This window comes from Buteo buteo, chromosome 3 (genome assembly GCF_964188355.1).
Source record: "Buteo buteo chromosome 3, bButBut1.hap1.1, whole genome shotgun sequence".
In the NCBI taxonomy this organism is placed as follows: domain Eukaryota; kingdom Metazoa; phylum Chordata; class Aves; order Accipitriformes; family Accipitridae; genus Buteo; species Buteo buteo.
The window spans coordinates 26,555,823-26,576,270 of NC_134173.1; the positions used below are offsets into that span (position 1 = coordinate 26,555,823).

The following is a 20,448-nucleotide window of genomic DNA, read 5'->3' on the forward strand; positions in this document are numbered from 1 at the left end:
GTGCAAGATTTCATGCAGTGGCATATTTTGTAAATTTCTGGGGGGGGTTTGTTTCCTTTATCAAAGGTTATGGCACTTTACCTTATTTCTATGGAAATGTTGGTGATATTGTTGTAAGTCCCTTGCTGGTGAATTGCTACAAGGTTCCACAGCTGGAAAACAAGGATTTGGATCTCTTGGGTTTGACCAGCAGTCAGCTGCTAAGTGTGGAGAACATGATTCTTTTAACTATCCAGTATCTTGTCCAACTAGGTAAGCAATTTGTCATAAGCACTTGTTTTTATTTGTGATTGTCCTTTTTTTCTCCCCACCCTCTTTATGTCGGTTTCAGAGCCAATTTCTGGCTATTTTTGTGCCTGGAAGAGGTAAGTGGCTCCATCTAGTGTGTGTGACTTTGTTACTTTGTTCATCAGACTGAAGACGCAAAGCGAATTTAAAGGCTGATACTGCTTCTGGTCTCCATATGGGGATTGACCAGGTCACCTTTGTGAAAATGGATTTGCAATGCAGATAACTCATTTGCTTAGGGTATTAAACCATCAGTTATCACAGCTCTTTATTTAGTTTTGTGACAAATGCTGGCAGATGTGTGATGGTCATCATTGTTTTGCTGACAGCACCGTTTACATGAAAACCACATTTGTTATTCAGACTAAGGCAAGTGATTCAGTGAATATCTCATTCTTGTAAATGTTTTTCAAATGGACTCTTTGCAAGTTTGAGAGTAAATCAGCAAACCACATTTTCTTTCCCTTATTGCAGGTCCAGACATTTTTCCCTACCTTAGAGTAAAAAGCAGCAGTGTTAACATCTTGTAAATGTTTTTGAAAGGGACTCTTTGCAAGTTTGAGAGCAAATCAGCAAACCACATTTTCTTTCTCTTACTGCAGGTCCAGAAATTATTCCTGACCTTAGAGTAAAAAGCGGCAGTGTTAACAGTAAGATTTTAGAAGTTAAAGAATAATGCAAGATAGTGTTGGGAAACTTCTCACAGCAGTCTCAGTCTTAACTTCTGTATTTGAAAAGATGCTGCCTATCATAGAGGAGTGTGAAATAACTTTTGTGAAAAGCACACTGCTTTTCCTGCACTGGGCTTCTGTTAGGGCATCTGTAATTCATAATGGTATGAAATGTGCAAATGTTTCAAAAGAAGCACAACTGGTGATAACCCTATAAATTGGGGAGCAAATGTGCTCTGTGCAGGTTTTACCCATGGATTCTTACGATTTGCTTTTCTCCCTTGATGCAGTACTGTTACAGACAGGAAGGAGGCTATTTGCTGTGTTGTAATACTCTCTAAGTGACTCATTTGCTTTATTTATCATTCTCTGCCTCAATAGTCCATTGGATGCCATGTTAGAACTGACAGAGGTTTTCTTTATTTTTTACAGGCTGAATGTTTTTCTGTTGCCCTTCTCTCAGTGGGCTTAAATTTGTTATCTGAGTTTTTCATCTTCATTGGAAAGTTTGTAGAGTCTTCATGTTAAAACCAGCTGCTTCACACAGTTCTGGATTGATAGAGGCAGCCTGCAAATTTCCTGTGGGGAAACAGGTAGTCAGCTGATGCAGCATTTCCAATTAAAAATAAACTATTTCTTGAAACTCACTGAGTCAGTGAACAACACTCCAAGAGCAAATCCAACCGTAGATGGATGCAGCAAGTCTGTACTTGCTGCAAACTAGAGGAGGCTTCATGCAAAGCTTCTGGAGCTGAACTGAGCTGTGTCTAGCGAGCACCATGCCTTCAACATAAAGCATTTCCCTTATTAGCAGGTGTTTAGTTTGGCTTTTGTTCTTAGCTGTGCAAAGCTGAATAGTTTTCCGTTTGGCCTCATGTGGAGATGGGTGCCAGCACTGTAAGATGAAAGAGCCTAATGAGGAGAAAAGTAAAAATATTCTGCAGAGCATGGTGATCAAAACATGTTGCTGGTTTGAATATTGCTACAAACTTAAAACTGTTGGAATTGTGACAGTTGCACTGAACTGTAGCCTTTATCCCGTTTTATAAAATCAAAGCAGATTAAAGATGATTGGAGGACAGCCAGCTTCAAAAGTATTTGACAAGGAGAAGAGGCAAATACATACATAAATTAACAGTTTACTCGTGTGAGCCTCTTTTTTTTTCTTGAGAAAGTAGGACTAAAAAGTTACTCCTTTTTTCTGGAGCATATTGTGAAAGAATTAAGATAAAGGCAAAGATAAAAAAGCAGACAGAAGAGTGAAATAGATACTGAGTCTTGACTATTCTTTTCAGATCTTGCTACCTGTACAAAATATGTTTGCAGATGACTGTGATCACAGATGATAAGAATATTATTTATGAAAATGCTCCTTTTTTGAAAAAAGATATATCTGAGAATTCCTTTCAGTTTTCCTGTAAGATTATGACACTATTAATTATAGGGTAATGCTGTTGTGTTTTCAGAAATCAGCTGAGCAATTTCACAACGATATTACAAATCAAATTAAACAAAACAAGTGTATTTCTGATGCTTTCATTTTAAACCTGCTGTGTAGACTATACACAGTTAAAGCTGTGATTGTGAGAAATAGCATTGCTATAAATAAATTCCACTCACTGTGATAAAGGAATAAGTAAAAAAAAATCAAGAGCTGTGTTTGATTTCAGTGGTATTTACAGTCTGTCTCCTGTACTTATTCAGTTTCACATTTGTTATCTTTGGCAGCATTCATAGTGAAGTATTCGCAAGCTTTGTTTTTATACCTCAAAATGTGCATATTTGCAGTATGGGTTACATTCTGTCATTTGTAATTGTCTGCTTTTTACTATTGCACCACCGTTTCTACAAACAATCTCATCCTTCGCAGTGCTAAGGTCTGTGTTTTGGTTTTTCAGCTGGAGGAGATTTCTGGACCTTCTGTTAACTACCTGTTTAGAATTATAAAATTATTCTCCCTTCTCTCTTGTTGTGGTACATTTGAATCGCTTTGACTATGTGTATGCTGTGACACCCAGAGGTTTTTTTGTAGTTTCAGTATCTGAATGCACATCCAGACTCAAAGCAGGAACAAGCCTCTGTCTTCAGTGTAAGGGGTATTCAGACACTCAAAGCAAGAGGTTATCCCAGCAATTCTCCTGGTCTTAAATGGTTGGGGGAGTAGTTCTCTGTGGGATGCCCTGTGAAGTGTGTCTACCCAGAAATGGATGACATTTGAATTTGTTGTCTTAAACTGTAGGTGTTTTTGGAAGCATAACTATGTTAATAAGCTCTTTTTCAGATACTAATATTTTATGGTATTATTTGTTTTGCAGTTTTGTTTTCTGAAGTCAAGATGACCCTTTGCATACTCATTTCTGTACAGAAGCTTCCAAATATTCCCTTTTAACCTTGACAGATTCCTGATATGTATTTATGAAACTGTTCACAATCAAAATCTGTATCTATCATTTTGCCTTCCATCTCATCTGATAGTAGTTCCATTATTTTTCTGGATAGTTGTAGAGAAAGACTGCCACGAGCCAAGTGTGGTATTAAACACTTCACTAATTTCAGTATCAGTGCCTTTCTGATAACTAAGTATTTTTAAAAGTTTTTCTCTTATAAATTATCTGAATGAAATTCCATGTGTTCTCATACAGAAGTCTTTCCATTTGTACAACTATTTTCATTTTCTTGGATTCATGATGACCCCTGTGTCTAGAGCCTGTCTCTTAAGTAACCTCCCTCAATCAGCAAAAGCTTGCTTTTCTTTCTTTTAGTGTATAACATATTTTTTTGTTGTGGTGGTTGTGTTGTAGATAGACTTTATTTCTGCAGAAGAAGATTTATCTCTCTGTCAATAAATGTCTATTTCTTTCTGTTTTGAGATCTTCAAAGACCTAGAATGTGTGATGTTTTCTTAGAAGGGAAAGAAAATATACTTCCAAAAAAGAGAACTATAAAGAGAGAATTATGCCCACGCTGCATTAAATTAGACTCATCAGAACTTTTTGTTTTTATCAAAAATGAAAACAGCCTTGCATTTACAAGTCTATACTTGTCCTACCATCCTATGGTAATTGGATAGTGACACTCTCCATATGTTACTTCTCAAAAAGGCAAAATGACAACAGGCGGCAGTTTTTACATATTCTGTACTGTAGGTTATTTACATGCTCCCTGCCCTGCTTCTCACACAACCTTTCTGTTTCCTTTTTTTCACTGCCCTTTTTGCTTGTTGACTTTGGCCCTGAAAGAAAACCTAAAACTAAACCCAGCATTTCACATATCTCTGGTATTTAAGCCCCCCTTTTTGTCATAGAAAAGCAAGCTGCTGAAGCGTGAAGCTGTCTCCTTTGGCACCGACATGAGATCTTGGCAATTTAAGCTATGGTTACTTCTTACTCTGTGTTCATGAATATTATTATCTGTTCCTGAGTATCTTTGACAATGAAACAAATCTTACTGAGCAAAATGTTAACTGAAGCTAAGTTGGGGGACTGATGCTAAGACAGGATAGCTTATATTTCCATTTTCCGATTCAAGTTCGCAATACAGTTTACAAATGAGGAATGAAAATCTAAAGTTGATATACCTGTTTACATTAGAAGTTTGAAGATTTTTTAAATCTAATTTAGCTAAAGTAAAAGAAGAGGTCAAACCTGTTTATTTACATCCATGCTTAGTCTACTTTTATGCATGATGAGAAAAAGCAAAACGAAGACCACTTGACAGGCTTTGTCATAGTGCATGGCTGCGATTAGACTGCTGAGGATAAGCATTTGAGTTTTCTGCTGTAAAAAACATATGCAGGCTATGTGATTAATCTTTCTGTTCCAGGCAAAAGGCACATATTTTTGCACTCCCTAGTTTGTTCCACCAGTTTCTGAAGGTAGAAAAGCTAGGAGTGAGATGGAACACCTCACTATTTAAAAAAAAAAAAAAAAAAAAAGGCAGATGGTGGGAGAGAGAGACTTCTAATATGAAAAACCAAGAATAAGCCATGTGGGTAAATATCCACTGAGTAGCGAGTGGGTTTTGTCAATGTAAAAAATATGGTGAAGGAGCTTGTCAGATCAAGACAGACATGTGATTCTTCCTGGTCATTAACATTTTGATATGCAATACTGTTCTTCTGTTTGTTTGTTTTCAATTTAGGTCCTGACCAGATACCCCTGAGGGAAGAATTTGAGCAGATTATGTTGAAAGCTATGCAGGAGTTCACTCTGAGAGAGCGATCCTTGCAAATGAGCACACAGTGTATCTCTGTGTCACCAGGTCAACTCCCTTGGCTTGCTAGGTTAATCGCTAGTGTGTCCCGGGACCTTGTGCACGTGGTTGTTACCCAGAATTCGCTGGCAGAGGGCATCTCGGAGACCTTGAGGTCTCTCAATGAAATGAAACATCAGCAAAAGCTACCAGATTATGTAGTTGCCATTTGTGCATCAAAGATAAGAGGAAATGAATTCTGCGTAGTAGTACTAGGTGGGTATATTGGCAGTACGCTTCAAATACCAATGCAATTTTGCTGAATTTATTTGCTCGAGTCATTGTTCCAGCTTTTAAATCCCTTTTGTTCTTTTTATTCTCCGTTGTGTTGTTACGCTGCAATGTCCCAGTTTACTCTTCCTCCATCAAGACTTGGAGTACTGATGTGCATGAGGAACGAGAAAAATAGCTGTGTGCTAATCATTACTACTCCTTGAGAGGCCTAAGAGTTTGTGTGTTTGTGCGGCTACCTTAGGAAATATCTTGAAGTGACCCAGTGACAAAACAGTCAGTTCATCTTTCTCTGTTTTGTGTAAGAGCTCTGTTATTTCACACGGCAGTATTGGATTGACCACAGTCTTCTGCAGACCACTGTAAAACAGAACATGCTTTTTATCCTTTTTACCATGTTGATTTTTAAATTCCACATTGGTGACTGGCTGTGATATTTGTGTGTGCATGAGTGTGTCTGAATGGAATTGAATTTTGACTAGTCATCTTTTCTTTGTAGGCAGGTAAATCAGTAATGTCAATTTTTTACTTTTTTCACACTAGGAATAATTGCTTTTTCATATTTACCCAGAATCCTCCATTCCATTTAAGGTACAAATACTTATTTTTTTGTATCATTTGTCACCAAAAACTACGGGTAACAGCTTGCAAAGGATGTGCTAAACCAATATAAGTAATTCTTCTGTCACTAGCGAAATAGACTTGAGACTACTCTCCCAGTCTGCTGGGTAAAGGCAGTGGAGATCCATGACTGAAGATCAGCCCACGCTTCTAGGATGAAAAGGTTGTGTTGATAGTGCACTGTGTTAAAGATTGCTCTCGCTTTTTTCCCCCCTCTTCTCCAGGTCAATATCAATCTAGGGCACTTGCAGAAAGCATGCTTACCACCAGTGAATTTTTAAAAGAGATCAGTTATGAGCTCATTACAGGGAAAGTTAGTTTCCTCGCATCACATTTCAAGAATACATCTTTAGGTGAGTGATCCTAAGAAACAGAAGTTCTAGCCAAGACAGTTATTTATTTAGGGTTGGTGTGTCTCCTGTTCAGCAGCTAAAGCGCACATGAATACAGCTCTGCCCTCTCCCCCGAGAGGCATTCTTTCTTTCTCTCCATTCACTGTGTGTAAAGGAGCACTCGTCTCCTTCACCCATGCAGTACGAGTTGCCCTGTGGCAAAACATTTTTAACACTGTTTATACTGCTGAATGTGATGGTAGGACACCCATAAGTGCATGTGTCTTTTCTTGTTTGTGCTTTCAGCACAGGTTTTAGAGGTTGTTTTATAGCATGCGTTTCTTTGTAATCATCAGTTGTCACTGCTAGCTGGAAAGGCACAGAGCTGAAATTATTCAGCTATGTTTTCTTTTTTGGAATTCATTCAACTGGCAAATCAGTAAATAAAAGAGAAAAATATTCTCCCTCCCTCTCTTCCCTGTATCTCCAGTCCCCTGCCCTTTTGCAGATTCGACATAAGCTTTGTGAGAACATGTGTGTATACGTAATGTTCTACATCATTTGTCTGAAATGGCTTCCAGATAATTTGGTGTTGCTAATTCTTATCTAGGTGATGATTTGGACAAGCTGCTGGAGAAAATGCTACAGCAGCGAGGGGAAAGTGTCATTATTCCCTTTAATGGAGATGTTAGTGAGTGTGTGTCATCTCAGGAGGCGATTGCCATGGTTTCTACACAAGAACCAGGTAAATTTTTTTACATGCAAGATGTGAAAAAAGTGAGTAGTTTACTAAATGTCAAAATGCATGTGCCTCAGAAGAGTCTGAGGGCACAGCTGTGGTCAGTGTGCCAACCTTTGAATATTAATACTACCACCTGAATGTAGTAATACAGCAGTCTCTCAGACAGAAAGTCTCTGTAGTAAACTTCAACAACTTTTTTCCCCTATGTTTTGTAATTCTTAAGCTAAAATATGTCACCTTCTGTTAATGCGCTGGGCAGAGTAGGGAAGATGTTCCTTTTTAACGTTGGCAATGTGAACTCATCTCACCCTTTTGCACCTAGAAAAGGAATGTAATCTTGGGTTTAAGGCAGAGGGGAACTGTGTTCTTGTGCTGATATCTCCAGGTGTCCTCCTGTTTCTTAACTTCTGATATTCCTCACTTTCCACATGTAAAATGGTAATAATACGTACTACAGACTTGTGCTCTGATGCTTAAACTTCTAGGGAAAGTGTTTTAAGATCTTGGACTGAAAGTGCTAGGCAAGTGTAATCTGCAATTTGCTTATAAATAAGAGATGTGTCTTATTCCGCGTAATGGGATGAGATACTTAGGTGCAAAAGATGAGCTAGGATTTCTTGTCTAAAAATGCTAATTACCATTTTCCCACTTTAAAATTCTTCCATTATTCAGAGCTTTAACCATACTTTCCTTTTCATATGACAGTAATGGTAAAAGATACACTGAGCTGTTGTGAACACCGAGATTCTTTTAGGCCTAGTATCAAAGCAAATTCAACCTCCAGTAAAGCTTTTTCACTGTGAAAGAAAGGTATACTCTTGATTCACATTAGTTAGCTTAAATTAATCAGCTCAGTGTTAGTTCTGAATGAAAGCAAGGTGGTTGATAGTCTCCACATGGATCAGGAGACCCAATCAGGAAGGCTGCCAGGTACTTTGTTCTGGCAGCCCCAGAAGGACAAGCCTTGAGCTTCCTCACAGGATTAATTTGAAGGGAGACGGATCTTTTGATTCTGTTATTTTTTTTGTTCTTACTATGTAATGATGTGCAGTGGTATTTTTTTAAACATTCATGTTTTCTCAAACAATTATTCTGAGCTAGCTTTGTCTTTTAAATATGGCTGTACAATGGTTGAAGCTACTGGGAGTCTGCCTGAATAAAAAAAAAGGAGAGGTAAGTCTCCTAGACAGTGAGAGGGACCTTTCTCCCATAGTAGATCTAGTGAAATGAACACTGAGGCAGGTTTGAGCAGGAGATAAGTTTGCGCACAAACACACATGTGTCTATATAAAACTAACATACCAGGTTTTCACCCCAAACACCTTCCAATTTTCATGTAAATTGCAAGATTTGATAAAGTGGTTTATTACCTAAAAAAGCAACAATAGTTCTTTTTTATTAAATTTGCAGTAGGTTTGGGTTTTTTCTTTGTTTTTTTTAAGAAATTTACCCTAGGCAATTTTTATGGTAAGCAGTCCATTAATCAGAATTTAATTTGTAGTAGAAAAACTGACATAAGCAAAAAATGTAATGGCATTATAGGATTTAATTTGGTCATCTGCAAGTTGAAAATATTTAGGGGCTAGTGAAACATGGATTGTTGGTCATTGGATTTACCTACTGGAAATTCTGAAATATAGGAACATGTTTTTATTTGAGGAAACGTGAATGTTCTGGTATGTGCCTATAGAAAGCAAAACTGCAGTCCCACAGTTCTCTTTATTAAGTTCAAATAAATCTGAGACTAAACTTTTGTAAAAAATCAAGAAACCTCCAAACAAATAAATGCCCCCTTCAATAATTGAGATTTATTGCCTAGGTGTATTGCTCATCTTCCCTTTGTAGCGTATAATAGAATCATAGAATAGTTTGGGTTGGAAGGGACCTTTAAAGGTCATCTAGTCCCACCCCCCCCTGTAATAAGCAGGGACATCTTCAACTAGATCAGGTTGCTCAGAGCCCTGTCCAACCTGGCCTTGAATGTTCCCAGGGATGGGGCATCTACCACCTCTCTGGGCAACCTGTTCCAGTGTTTCACCACCCTCATCACAGAAAATTTCTTCCTTCTATCTAGGCTAAATCTACCCTCTTTTACATTAAAACCATTACCCCTTGTCCTATTGCAACAGTCCCTACTAAAAAGTCTGTCCCCATCTTTCTTATAAGCCCCTTTTATACATTGAAAGGCTGCAGTAAGGTCTCCCCGGAGCCTTCTCCTCTCCAGGCTGAACAACCCCAACTCTCTCAGCCTGTCCTCACAGGAGAGGTGTTCCATCCCTCTGATCATTTTTGTGGCCCTCCTCTGGACCCGCTCCAAGAGGCCCATGTCTTCCCTGTGCTGAGGACCCCAGAGCCGGAGGCAGCACTCCAGGTGGGGTCTCACCAGAGCGGAGCAGAGGGGCAGAATCCCCTCCCTCGACCCGCTGGCCACAGTGCTTTGGATGCAGCCCAGGGTATGGTTGGCTTTCTGGGCTGCGAGCGCAGGTTGCTGGCTCATGCCCAGCTTTTCATCCACCAGTACCCCCAAGTCCTTCTCCACAGGGCTGCTCTCAATAATTACTATCAGTCAGTATATAGACATACAGCTATCTCAGTGCTGACTTAGAGTGGGGCTCAGTACTTCAGAGTAGAGCTGATGTACAAACGAACACCCAACTTACCTGCTGTCCTTTTAGAGTCTTTTTGGCAAGATCATCAATGCAGGCTCAGTTTCCTCATACTAATAGGTGTGCTGGCTCTCATCCCATTGTGTTCTCAGCCCAGCAATCTCAGCACCCAGCAGCCTCAACATCCATGGCTGGTTCTCCCAGCAGGAGTGATGGAGGGATGCTCCTGAAGAACTGCAAGTTTCAGGAGGGGATTAGAGTGATGCGTGTATATATATACACACACACACATTTTTTTTCTCATATATACACATTATTTATGTATGTTTATGCATGTATATTATGTATGTGTTGGTTCATTTAACAGAATGCATTTCACTGTTGTCATTGAGGCTTCCTTTGGTTGCACTGTGAAAAATCCTCAAAACGCTTAGGGCATTTAAAAAATGGGCAGTGCTGTACTTGAGGTCTGACATGTAATCATATTTTGATCAAAAAAAGGAAGTTGTCATTTGTGATCTGTACCCAGCTCTCCAGAGTGTTGGGATTTAGTCTGGTGATTGATTTTTTTTTCTGATAATAGAGGGTAGGCTATTTGGAGGGTCATGTTTATCGGGGGGGGGAAGTAAACATGTTTCTTGTTGTGTTCTGTTTTCTTTTTCAAACAAACACACTCTAGATTTGGATGTTGATACCTTCCAAATTTACCAGCCACAGCTTACAGTTGCCAGAAAGCTCTTGTCCCAGGTTTGTGCTATAGCAGACAGTGGCAATCAGAGCCTGGATCTGGGCCACTTCAGCAAAGTAGACTTCATCGTTATAGTTCCTCGTTCAGAAGTCCTGGTGCAGCAGACACTTCAACGGATTCGACAATCAGGTAAAAGGGAGGGGAGGAAAAAGAGACTGTTAAACTAAAGTATGTGATATTAAATCATATCTGGTATAAATGGAGAAGTAAGTTGTTCCAACATGTATTTTGCATGTCCAATATTAGCTCCATTAGTTGGTATCGTTGATGAATTCTAAATATCTTCCTTTCATAAACTGGGCCCAAGCTGTGCCACATGACTGTCAAAAGAAATTGCCATTTTCATGCGGGTCTGAGGAATGTATGACCTGGAGAAGCATTCAACTGTTAAGAGAGGGAGTGGATAAGCAAGTGCAGCTGTTCAGATCTTTTGTCCTCTAGACTTGTTAGTGCTATTTGTTCTAGGTACACATTTGTGCATATGCTCTCATATGTATTAGCACAGATGTATGTGCAGGACGCTCTCTTACTAGGTAGATAAATGCCTGAGTAATACAAGCACGTTAGCACACAATAATTGCCTTGCTTATTCAAATGGTGAGTTTTCTTGTCTGGAGTTGTGTGTCTGACCATGGTTAGTACCAAATGCTTCAAGAGGAACAAGAACGCTTTGGTGTACAGGTTATGGAATATGTCTCCCTTGAGAATGACCTCTGTTATCCACTCTGTTAGTGACTGACATGTATCCAGAAAAGCATAAGGGTTTCTTCATGGAGAAAATTGCTGTCTAATGGAACTAAAGACTATCCGTATAGGTGTTTGGTCCTTTTTAGCTCTTGATCTCTTGATATCTGGGAGTAATGAAGTCCTTAGGATAGTTGTGTATTTAGGATTTTTTTTTAATCAGCTGAACATTTTTTGTTTTTTGGGGTTTTTTTTCTAGCTTCAGCTTTATCTAATAATCCTCTGCATTTACATTTGAAAAACATGAATATGAGGTTCTGGTGTAATGCATCTATGAGTGGTTTTGGGTAGCTGTTGACTTTTTTCCTCTCTTGTTTTCTACTCTAGACTAAACAAATCCCACACTTTTTGATTGTGCAGATATGCTCTGATATTGCTCAATATTGTGGTCCATCTCTGTATTTTTTTTCTCTGCTTTGTACTATTTTACTAGTAAAACAAAAAGAATAAAATAGTTTACTTGGAGTATGGGTTTCTTTTCCTTTCTAACATAACTTCATAGGTTTTTTTGTTCCATTCCTTGTTTCTTCAGACATTTACTTAATTTGCTGCTACACTAAACCAGAGGTCTTCTGATATCTCTTAACAGGGTTTCCAATTTGTTTTATTTATTTTTTTAAATGAATGGTTTTTACTTTACGTTTTAAAATAATTTTTTTTAAATCATGAAGACCCTGGCAAATACATAGTTGACTGACATTTCACAGTGGCTTATTGCTACTTCTTTAATTCAAATGGTGTTCAAAGCCATATACTTTACATCATGCCTACATTATGAATGTGATGGCAATCTATCATTACAAAGACTGTTAGAGAGTAGTTATATTGACAGTAACATTAAAGGCAGGCATGAAAGAATTATGTGATATGATATTAGTGAGAGTCAGTTTTATATAAATTTATGATTTTTTTGCAAAAGAAAGGTCAGAATAACTTTTTCTGACTTGAGAAAGATTAATGTATTGCCCAAATGTGGACAAGTTTGGCCTAGGATCATGAGGCACAGCTAACTGAGCACTGATGTGGAAATTTTTATGGAGGTCTGAAGTTTTTTTTTCTTTTTGGTAATGTGAGAAGTCTTTGAAAGGTCTTCAGCCACTTTTTGAAAGAAATCCAGAAGCCAAGAAGCACATTTTGGTCCAAATTGTGAGAGAAAATGCATTTGGATAATCATTGTCTTACTAGGTTGTATCAGTGATTTGGCTAAGTCCTGATATTGGTGGACATGTGGCAACCTACCGTTGACACTTCACTTTTGGATGCACTCAAAGGGAAAGATTTTTGTTGTGTTCTTCTTTCTGACAGGTGTCCTTGTGGACTTGGGCCTAGAAGACAATGGAACGGCATATCAGAGAGCCGAGAAATACGTGGTTCGGCTAGACAATGAGATTCAAACAAAATTTGAAGTTTTCATGAGACGAGTGAAGCAGAATCCCTATACACTGTTTGTGCTGGTTCATGACAATGCCCACGTGGATTTAACAAGGTAGCTACTTCAATCTACCAAAGGAAAACCATCCTCTTCCAGTATCTTTCAGTTAGGTTTTTCAAAAGACTTACCACTTCAGACGCCCGATGCTTTTTCTAGGCCTAAGGCATTTTGTGCCTCAAAATCAGAAATAATCTTTTTTTGCTTGCCTATGATATTTGTTAACTAATTCTGATTCAGTTGAAGATAGGTGAGACTAGTTTCAGATTTTTGGATCTCTAACAGACTTTGTAGGGGTATGTGGTATGGTACTGAAGTCCAGGAAAAAGAGCTGAATTTTGCAATTTTCTTTGTTCCTCTTCTTTTTTTCCTATTCCGCCCCTTTTTCTCTACTGAAACCCAAATCTATCCCATGTTCACAAGCCACTCATGTTTTAATTCATGTTTTTATCCTTGATGATAGTGTTGGTTTTAATATATGAAAGTTTACAGATGTTTAACTCTTTGCATCACCTGAAAAATACCCTAGCTACTGTAAGAAAAGGACTTAAAACCCAGCTGTGTTGGATTTGGCCAGCATTAGATCTGAACACACCACCACGTACACATGTGTGCAAAAACATTTCTTCACACTGAATCACAACTTTGCTATGGAAAAAGAAAGAAGTAACTAAAGCTTATTATTCTGCTCTTGTTCCAGGAGTAAACTGAGGAGGAAAATATTAATGTGATTTAGACATGGTGCATAAGGCTGTGGGATTCATTTGAATATCAGAGTTATAATAAAATACATTCCTTGAAGGACAGCTGAAAACAGATAAAAGCAACATTCTTCCTTCCTTATCCCTACCATCACATTTTTGTTACTGTTATTGCTGTACACTGAATTTGGAATTCCTGAATATTCTGGAGGCAAAGATAATTCCAGGAGCTGAAAATCAGGACATCAGGAAACTATGAGGTTCCCCAGTCTTTTAGAAATGAGTTGTTTCAGGCTGGAAAATCCACTGGATTTTGTAAAATTGTTACTATATCCTAAAACCACAACTCATGCAACAGTGTTTCTTAGTGAGAAGGCTTCATCAGCTTTGGCTTATTTTTTGTCTCCTCCACCCAATGCTCGTTTAAATTGGCACACTAATTCACCTTCTCGCTGTCAGCAGATTTTGGCCTTTTTATTGTTTTTTTCCCCTCTGTTGCCTGAGTCTACCCACAGAGAACACTCAAATAGTTTTGACATCTTTCATCCTTCCAAAGAGATCTTTGAGCTGTGATTCTCAGTGTCATGATCATTTGGAGATTTTTCTGTAGGAAGAGAGTAATCCTTTGAATCTCAGGATGTCAGTAAGGCAATTCTTTGCATTCTTATTTCTGCAGTGCCATTTCAAGTTCCCTGTCACATGGTGAGCCTAGTCATGGTCTGGCTGATAGAGTTATTAATTGCAGGGAGGTCCTTGAAGCATTCAACCTCCTTGTTCTTCAGGTCAGCTCTTTTCCTTATGCCTTGCAAACGCAGCAGTCCAGGATCAGCTCTAGCAATGAGGTACATTGGATACAATTTGACACTGTGGTAAGTGTTTAATTGTTAATTTTAACTGTGAATTTTAATGTGGACTTCACGCCTAAAGGAATCTTGTAGAGGCATATTAAAGAAAATTGTTAGAAGGGAGCTCTTTCTCTGCTGGAGCTTGTTCTCTCAGGCTCTAGATACATAGCCCTGGAATGCTGATGGTGGAAGTAGCATTGACATTTAGGTCCAGGAACTGCACATTTTTCTTTGGCCAGTCATGTAGTATGAGACATTACTTTCTATGCTCTGGTCAGACAAAGCTATGTAGACATGCCATAAAGCTCTGGAGCTGGCTGTCCATTTTCAAGCAGTCTGACTTTTGACTGTAAGTTATATGTCACATAGCCTGTCAAATCTGTTCATTACTTCTCTGGTACTAATAAAAGTTGGGTGCTGGGTAGTAGGTGCTGTCATTGTGCAGAGAAGAGGTGGGAAAGGTCTGTTCGACATTCTGCCCCATTATTTTTTTTCACCATTTCAGCCAGCTGATTCTGAGGATGTTTTGGCTAAACCTGCTTTAAAAATATCCTTTTCTCCTATTCCTTCTTTGTTATACTTATATCAAGTTTGACTTTACTGTGTTGAGTGGGCCACTGGTGTCTGTAAAGTGTCTTAAAGTGGTAGCTGTAAAAAATAGTTAAAGTCAAACAGAATAGTGGAAATGAGGGAGTGAATGAATATTCAAAGTTTGCTTTTTAGTTGATTGTTGACGTAAGCCAATGTGGTGACCTTCTGTAAAATGGTCTAGACAATTTTTAATTTCCCAAAAGTAAAAAAATCAACAACTTTCAATCTTCTGATTAAAAAAAATAACCCACAAAAAAGGGGGTGTCGTGGTTTAACCCCAGCCAGCAACTAAGCACCACGCAGCTGCTCACAGGAAAAGAAGTAAAACTCATGGGTTGAGATAAGAACGGTTTAATAGAACAGAAAAGAAGAAACTAATAATGATAACAATAACACTAATAAAATGACAACAGTAATAGTAAAAGGATTGGAATGTATAAATGATGCGCAGTGCAATTGCTCACCACCCACCGATCAACACCCAGTTAGTCCCCGAGCAGCGATCCCCCTGCGCCTGCTCCCCCCAGTTCCTATACTAGATGTGATGTCACATGGTATGGAATACACCGTTGGCCACGTTGGGTCAGGTGCCCTGGCTGTGTCCCGTGCCAACTTCTTGTGCCCCTCCAGCTTTCTCGCTGGCTGCGCATGAGAAGCTGAAAAATCTTTGACTTAGTCTAAACATTACTTGGCAACAACTGAAAACATCAGTGTTATCAACATTCTTTGCATACTGAACTCAAAACATAGCACTGTACCAGCTACTAGGAAGACAATTAACTCTATCCCAGCTGAAACCAGGACAGGGGGAGTCTGTATGTGATTAAATTACATTCCTAGTGATTACTGGTGATGTAAATGCACTGGAGACCATGCTGTGCTTCCGGCAAAGGCCTTGTGAAATTTGAGGCAGCAAATATTCTGCCTTTCTGATTGCTGTCTGCAGATTTACATTTCAGCAAAGAAATTGTTAGTTTCTGATTGCCATTAGAGATGTGTAGAATCTGACAATCAAGAAGAATTTTGGAAATTAATAATCCTTCTGTTTTCAGGTTCTGCTTTAAATAGAAATGAGATAAGAGTTTTCAGTAGATATAAAGCCAGAGATAGGGAGTCAGAAAATAATTAGCAGCATTCTAGGACCCCCCCTGCAATCACAGGTAGGAGATACATTGAAAAATTTGGAAGGAGCTATGTCTGTCTTTCCTAGCTGTAGACAAATAAGTTAAGTAAAAAACATTTACATTTCACTGTGTCCTTTGAAACAAGCAAATAGCATCACTGAGGGAGAATGAATGAAAAGAAAGGATACTTTGCTTCGGAAAATACTTTCCACTTATTTTTTAAATGACAAAAGAAATTAAAATTGGTTCCAGTTTTGCTTATGTTTTGCTATCTCTGTATGGAACAGGATGACGCAGCAAGTGAAGACAAACTGTACTTTGGTTTGAATGAATATAGCAAATCCCTCCAATGGGGAGTCACAAGTCCCCTTTTGAGATGTGATGAAACCTTTGAAAAAATGGTCAACACGCTTTTAGAAAGGTAAATAGTAACATGGGAGCTTGGGATTCTGCTTAATTGGGATCTTAAGGATACAATTATATTTATGAGCCCCATCACAGGGGGATGAAGACATGATGACCTTTGATGTTGATCTTGGAATCTGTGAAGTATGTGCAATTTTTATTTTTGCAACAAAGTTAATGCTATTGAAGAAAGAGGGGATTTCCTTCATTGTTTGTAGAAGAGATTGGGCCCATTCAGCAGCAGTCCAGGCTCAGCTATGCTGCTCTCTTCTTTTGGCTCAGCCCTCACTAAGCTATGAAAGTACCAGAGGTTTCATACCTCACCGCTTCTGGTGTCTCTCTTGTTGAGACTGCCAACAGACTTGTCAGTGGTGGCCCAAGTAAGCGACAAGTCATTTCAAACCCATCATTTTTGTTATTTCATTAGTTGGCTATGGTTTTGGTTTCTGCAGCTCAGAGCCTGAAAGAGGTTTATTAGTACCCTGCAGCTGCCTGAACAATCTACTTTCATAGCACATATCCACGATATAACTAAATGGGTACATTACAGGAATGAAGGCAATACTGTTGTTTCCAGCAATGTGGAGTTAATCTATCCTGCGTTTCAGCAGGACAAATCTCTTATAACAGTTCAAACTATAGTTTTCATTGTGTTTTCATATTTACTAGACTAGGATTATTCTGTCTTCAGTACTGTTTTTCCTATTTTATTTAGGTCAATATAATAATTGTAAATGTATCTATATTTATTAAGTAAAATACAATATCAAATATGTTAAATCAGCAACATAAATGAATAATTAAGTACATTATTAATCCTTAATATTTATTATTATCTACAAATATGTAAGTAATGAATGTGATAAATAATAACAAGGTCAGTTAATCTTAATACGTCAGTTCTTTAGGCTTCTCGTAGTCTTTCTGGTCAAGTCCAATGGAAGAGGTAGTGGTCACTGTTGCTCTGTTTCTGTTCTTAAAATGTGAATGGGGAAAAGGATGGACGAGGATTAGTGCATGTGCAAATACTATCCTGATATGAAGTTAGGATAAAACTAGAAGCTGATGGGAGGTGAACCTCTACCTTGGAGCCAGGATATGCTTTTGCATCACAGTTTATTGATTTAGCCTCTCTTTTCAAGAAAGTGCGTTATTCCATCTGGGCGGGTGAGCTGTACAAGCTTACAAGTCAAAACATTGCAGACATTTTGGTATTATAAGAAGGTGCCATTTGTTTTTGTAGCAAAAGTGCAGTGGGTACTTTTATGGGAGGAGGAGTAAAAAGTGCTTTAAAAATTTATCCATTTAATGACTGGCTTATGGTACACAGAGCTAGCTGCTGTACCTACGGGTTAAAGACAGACACAAAACTTTATTCAAATGGATCCCATATCTATTAAATTACTCAAGAGGCCAGAGAAATTTGGAGCTTTTAGTTGGTTTAGTCATTCGGATTTCTGTGGCGCAAGACTAGCGCTCAAAGTCATGATAGCATAGGTTTTTTCTGTATTATGGTGGTGAGTGAACTTATGGGGAATGCCTAGAAATGGAGTGCTTTTTTGCTTGACTAGGCTTTAGTATTTTTTTTCTTAGCATTTTACTTTGTAAGCTTATATCTGTTGTCACTGCACATAGCTGTGATGAGAAAGAAACATTGGCTGTGTAAGTTAAAAGGCAAAATGGAAGTTCAGATTTGGCTCAGAGACAGCAATCTCTTTTGGTAAGTCTAACTTTCTGGTGAGAAGTTGAGAGATGTGAAATTATGAAGTACTTCTCTCACAAACCACTTGAAGCAGCAATGGTCCTCTAAGTTCGTAGAAGAAGTAGCTTGTGGACAGCAAACCAATTATTAGCCTGTGCTCTTAAAGTGAACTGGATCTGAGATGATCTGTATCTACATCAAGTTAAATATCTTTAGCTGAAATTCTGGCCCAAACGAAGGTAACAGAAGTTTGTAATTCCAGTTACTTGAGCACTCGAGTTACTTGGCTCTTTATCTTCTGCATTTGGACTGTTATATGCATTTACTTGAAAAACAGATTTTGTGCAAAATTATTGTCCATGAAAATCAAAGGCTTCATTCTTTGAGTTCTACAGAAAAAATGGGTACTACTTTACCACGTGGTCCTGGGTTTTGGCCAATTTTCAGACATTGCTGTGATTTTGCATGTGCTAATGCAGAACTGTATCTCCTCAAAGGTACCCACGGCTGCACAGCATGGTGATTCGCTGCTACCTTCTCATTCAGCAGTATTCCCAAGCTCTGATGGCTCTCACGACCATGGCCTCACTAAGAGATCACAGCACACCTGAAACACTCAGCATAATGGATGACCTTATCACTTCTCCAGGAAAGGATAAGAATGGCTGTGGCCACATGCTTGTCATTAGGGTGCCATCTGTGCAACTAGCCATGCTGGCCAAGGAGAGGTTACAAGAAGTAAGAGACAAGTTAGGTCTGCAGTATCGTTTTGAGATCCTCCTTGGGAATCCTGCCTCAGAGCTTACTGTCGCAAAACACTTTGTGACGCGGTTGAAGGTTAGCAGAAGCTAAGTATATCTTTGTATGCCCGTTGTAGTCATCTGACTGTCGTACACATTTTGTGTTCTTTCCCACATGTTTATGGGTTATTATTCTATAGGAAAAGGGTGCATGTTCTGTATCTGTCTCCATGAAAGTTTACTGTACTTTTGATGAGCATAACTGATTTAGAAACTTGGCAGAAAATTGAACTGTTACTGGCCCATGAAGTCAAACACTGGATGTTATCTCTCTTGTTAAAGTTGAATAACAGCATGAGTCAGATAAGTTTCGTCTCTGAATCTCAGAAAGCAGAGCTCAGACCTCCTTAGGCAAACTAATTCTTTCCACCAACTTATCTGTCTGTCTAGTGTATCTGTTGTCTGTTCTGTCCATCCATCTTCTGCCCTTCTGATAACTGGTAAAGTATTCTGTTTGTCATGGACTTCTTTTCTTCAACCACTGCACACTGAAAGCTTCTTCTGCACAGCATATATGCACCAAGCTAAACTTTTGCATGGATTTGTGAGAGCATGGTTCAACTAGCCAAACCCACTTCCTGAATTAATTCCTCACTACATTAAGCAAAGGGAAATGGACTGCCTGCCTTAGGTACCAGCCTAAAAGTAATTCTGGTTATCTGTCCTAATCCTTGCTCTAAGCCTCATAGAGATATTAATTTTCCTTTCCTACTATGAGTTATACAGTGTATTCAAAACCACATAGACAAGGAATGAATTTTGTGAGCCTTTCTTAAAGAGCTTGCCTACAACAAGATAAAATGTCCTTTAAAGAAGATACCACCACCTCTGCTTCTCAAACCTTGTCTGCAGCAGAAGAGGGAAGAGGGGAAAGTAGTAGTCACGAAGGAGAAAACATGTGAGATAGCAACTCTGTGCTGCTGGGTTTTTTTGGCTAGGCGTCAATTCCAACCTTAAATCATTTTGGAGTGTGAGTCCTGTGAGGGCTTATTTATGGCCCTGTGCTGTAAAGGGTTGCAGCCCTTACATGTTGCTGGAGCCCATGAAGCCTTTAGTGCAGATCGAGACTGAGTGTGAAGCTGTTGCAGGTGAATATCCATGTAGCCATTGATCTGGAATAGATGAATTTGATCAGGCAGAGAATGAAAAAACTTCTAAATAATTCTTATGCCTCTCCCCCACATCATAAGATGCTCTTTCAGAGTAAACATAGATGTAGGATTCTGCACTTGTTTCTTTCCTTGCAGGTGACTAGAAAAAACCCACTCAATTCTGAAACATGCCTATGTGAAGGGAGTGAGGAGAGGAATTCAGTTGCTCAAAGATAAGCCTGTAGTGTCTTTTTAGGTGGGTTATCCCAGTGGCACTCCAGAATTATGAAGGTCACCTGTGAGTCTTGTGCTGGCCTGCCATACCTGGTAGTCTGATGCCTGGGATAACACAGGGTATCTGAAATGGTGTGAGCATACATTTGGGCAGCTGATTCCCATTATAAAATTCATCAGCTATGCTACTATTGAGTCTAGTTTATTGCAGACAATTTTGATTTAGTCTCCGTGCTTCTTGGCTTTTCTCCTGACGTTAGATGGAGTACTGACGCTGGAGGACTAAAGCAAG

At 38.8% G+C, this 20,448-nt stretch overlaps 1 protein-coding gene across 2 annotated transcripts in view; it reads left to right on the forward strand.

The window, feature by feature from the left end:
- Window positions 1–20,448, forward strand: part of GREB1L (GREB1 like retinoic acid receptor coactivator) — a 144,280-nt gene that overhangs the window by 101,198 nt on the left and 22,634 nt on the right. For both annotated transcript variants that reach the window (XM_075023100.1, XM_075023099.1), the window contains 9 exons: window positions 67–252; window positions 5,100–5,426; window positions 6,287–6,415; window positions 7,005–7,139; window positions 10,422–10,619; window positions 12,540–12,720; window positions 14,041–14,233; window positions 16,212–16,345; window positions 18,529–18,868. In XM_075023100.1, the coding sequence (XP_074879201.1) occupies window positions 67–252; window positions 5,100–5,426; window positions 6,287–6,415; window positions 7,005–7,139; window positions 10,422–10,619; window positions 12,540–12,720; window positions 14,041–14,233; window positions 16,212–16,345; window positions 18,529–18,868 (1,823 nt within the window). The remainder of the gene's footprint in view (window positions 1–66; window positions 253–5,099; window positions 5,427–6,286; window positions 6,416–7,004; window positions 7,140–10,421; window positions 10,620–12,539; window positions 12,721–14,040; window positions 14,234–16,211; window positions 16,346–18,528; window positions 18,869–20,448) is intronic.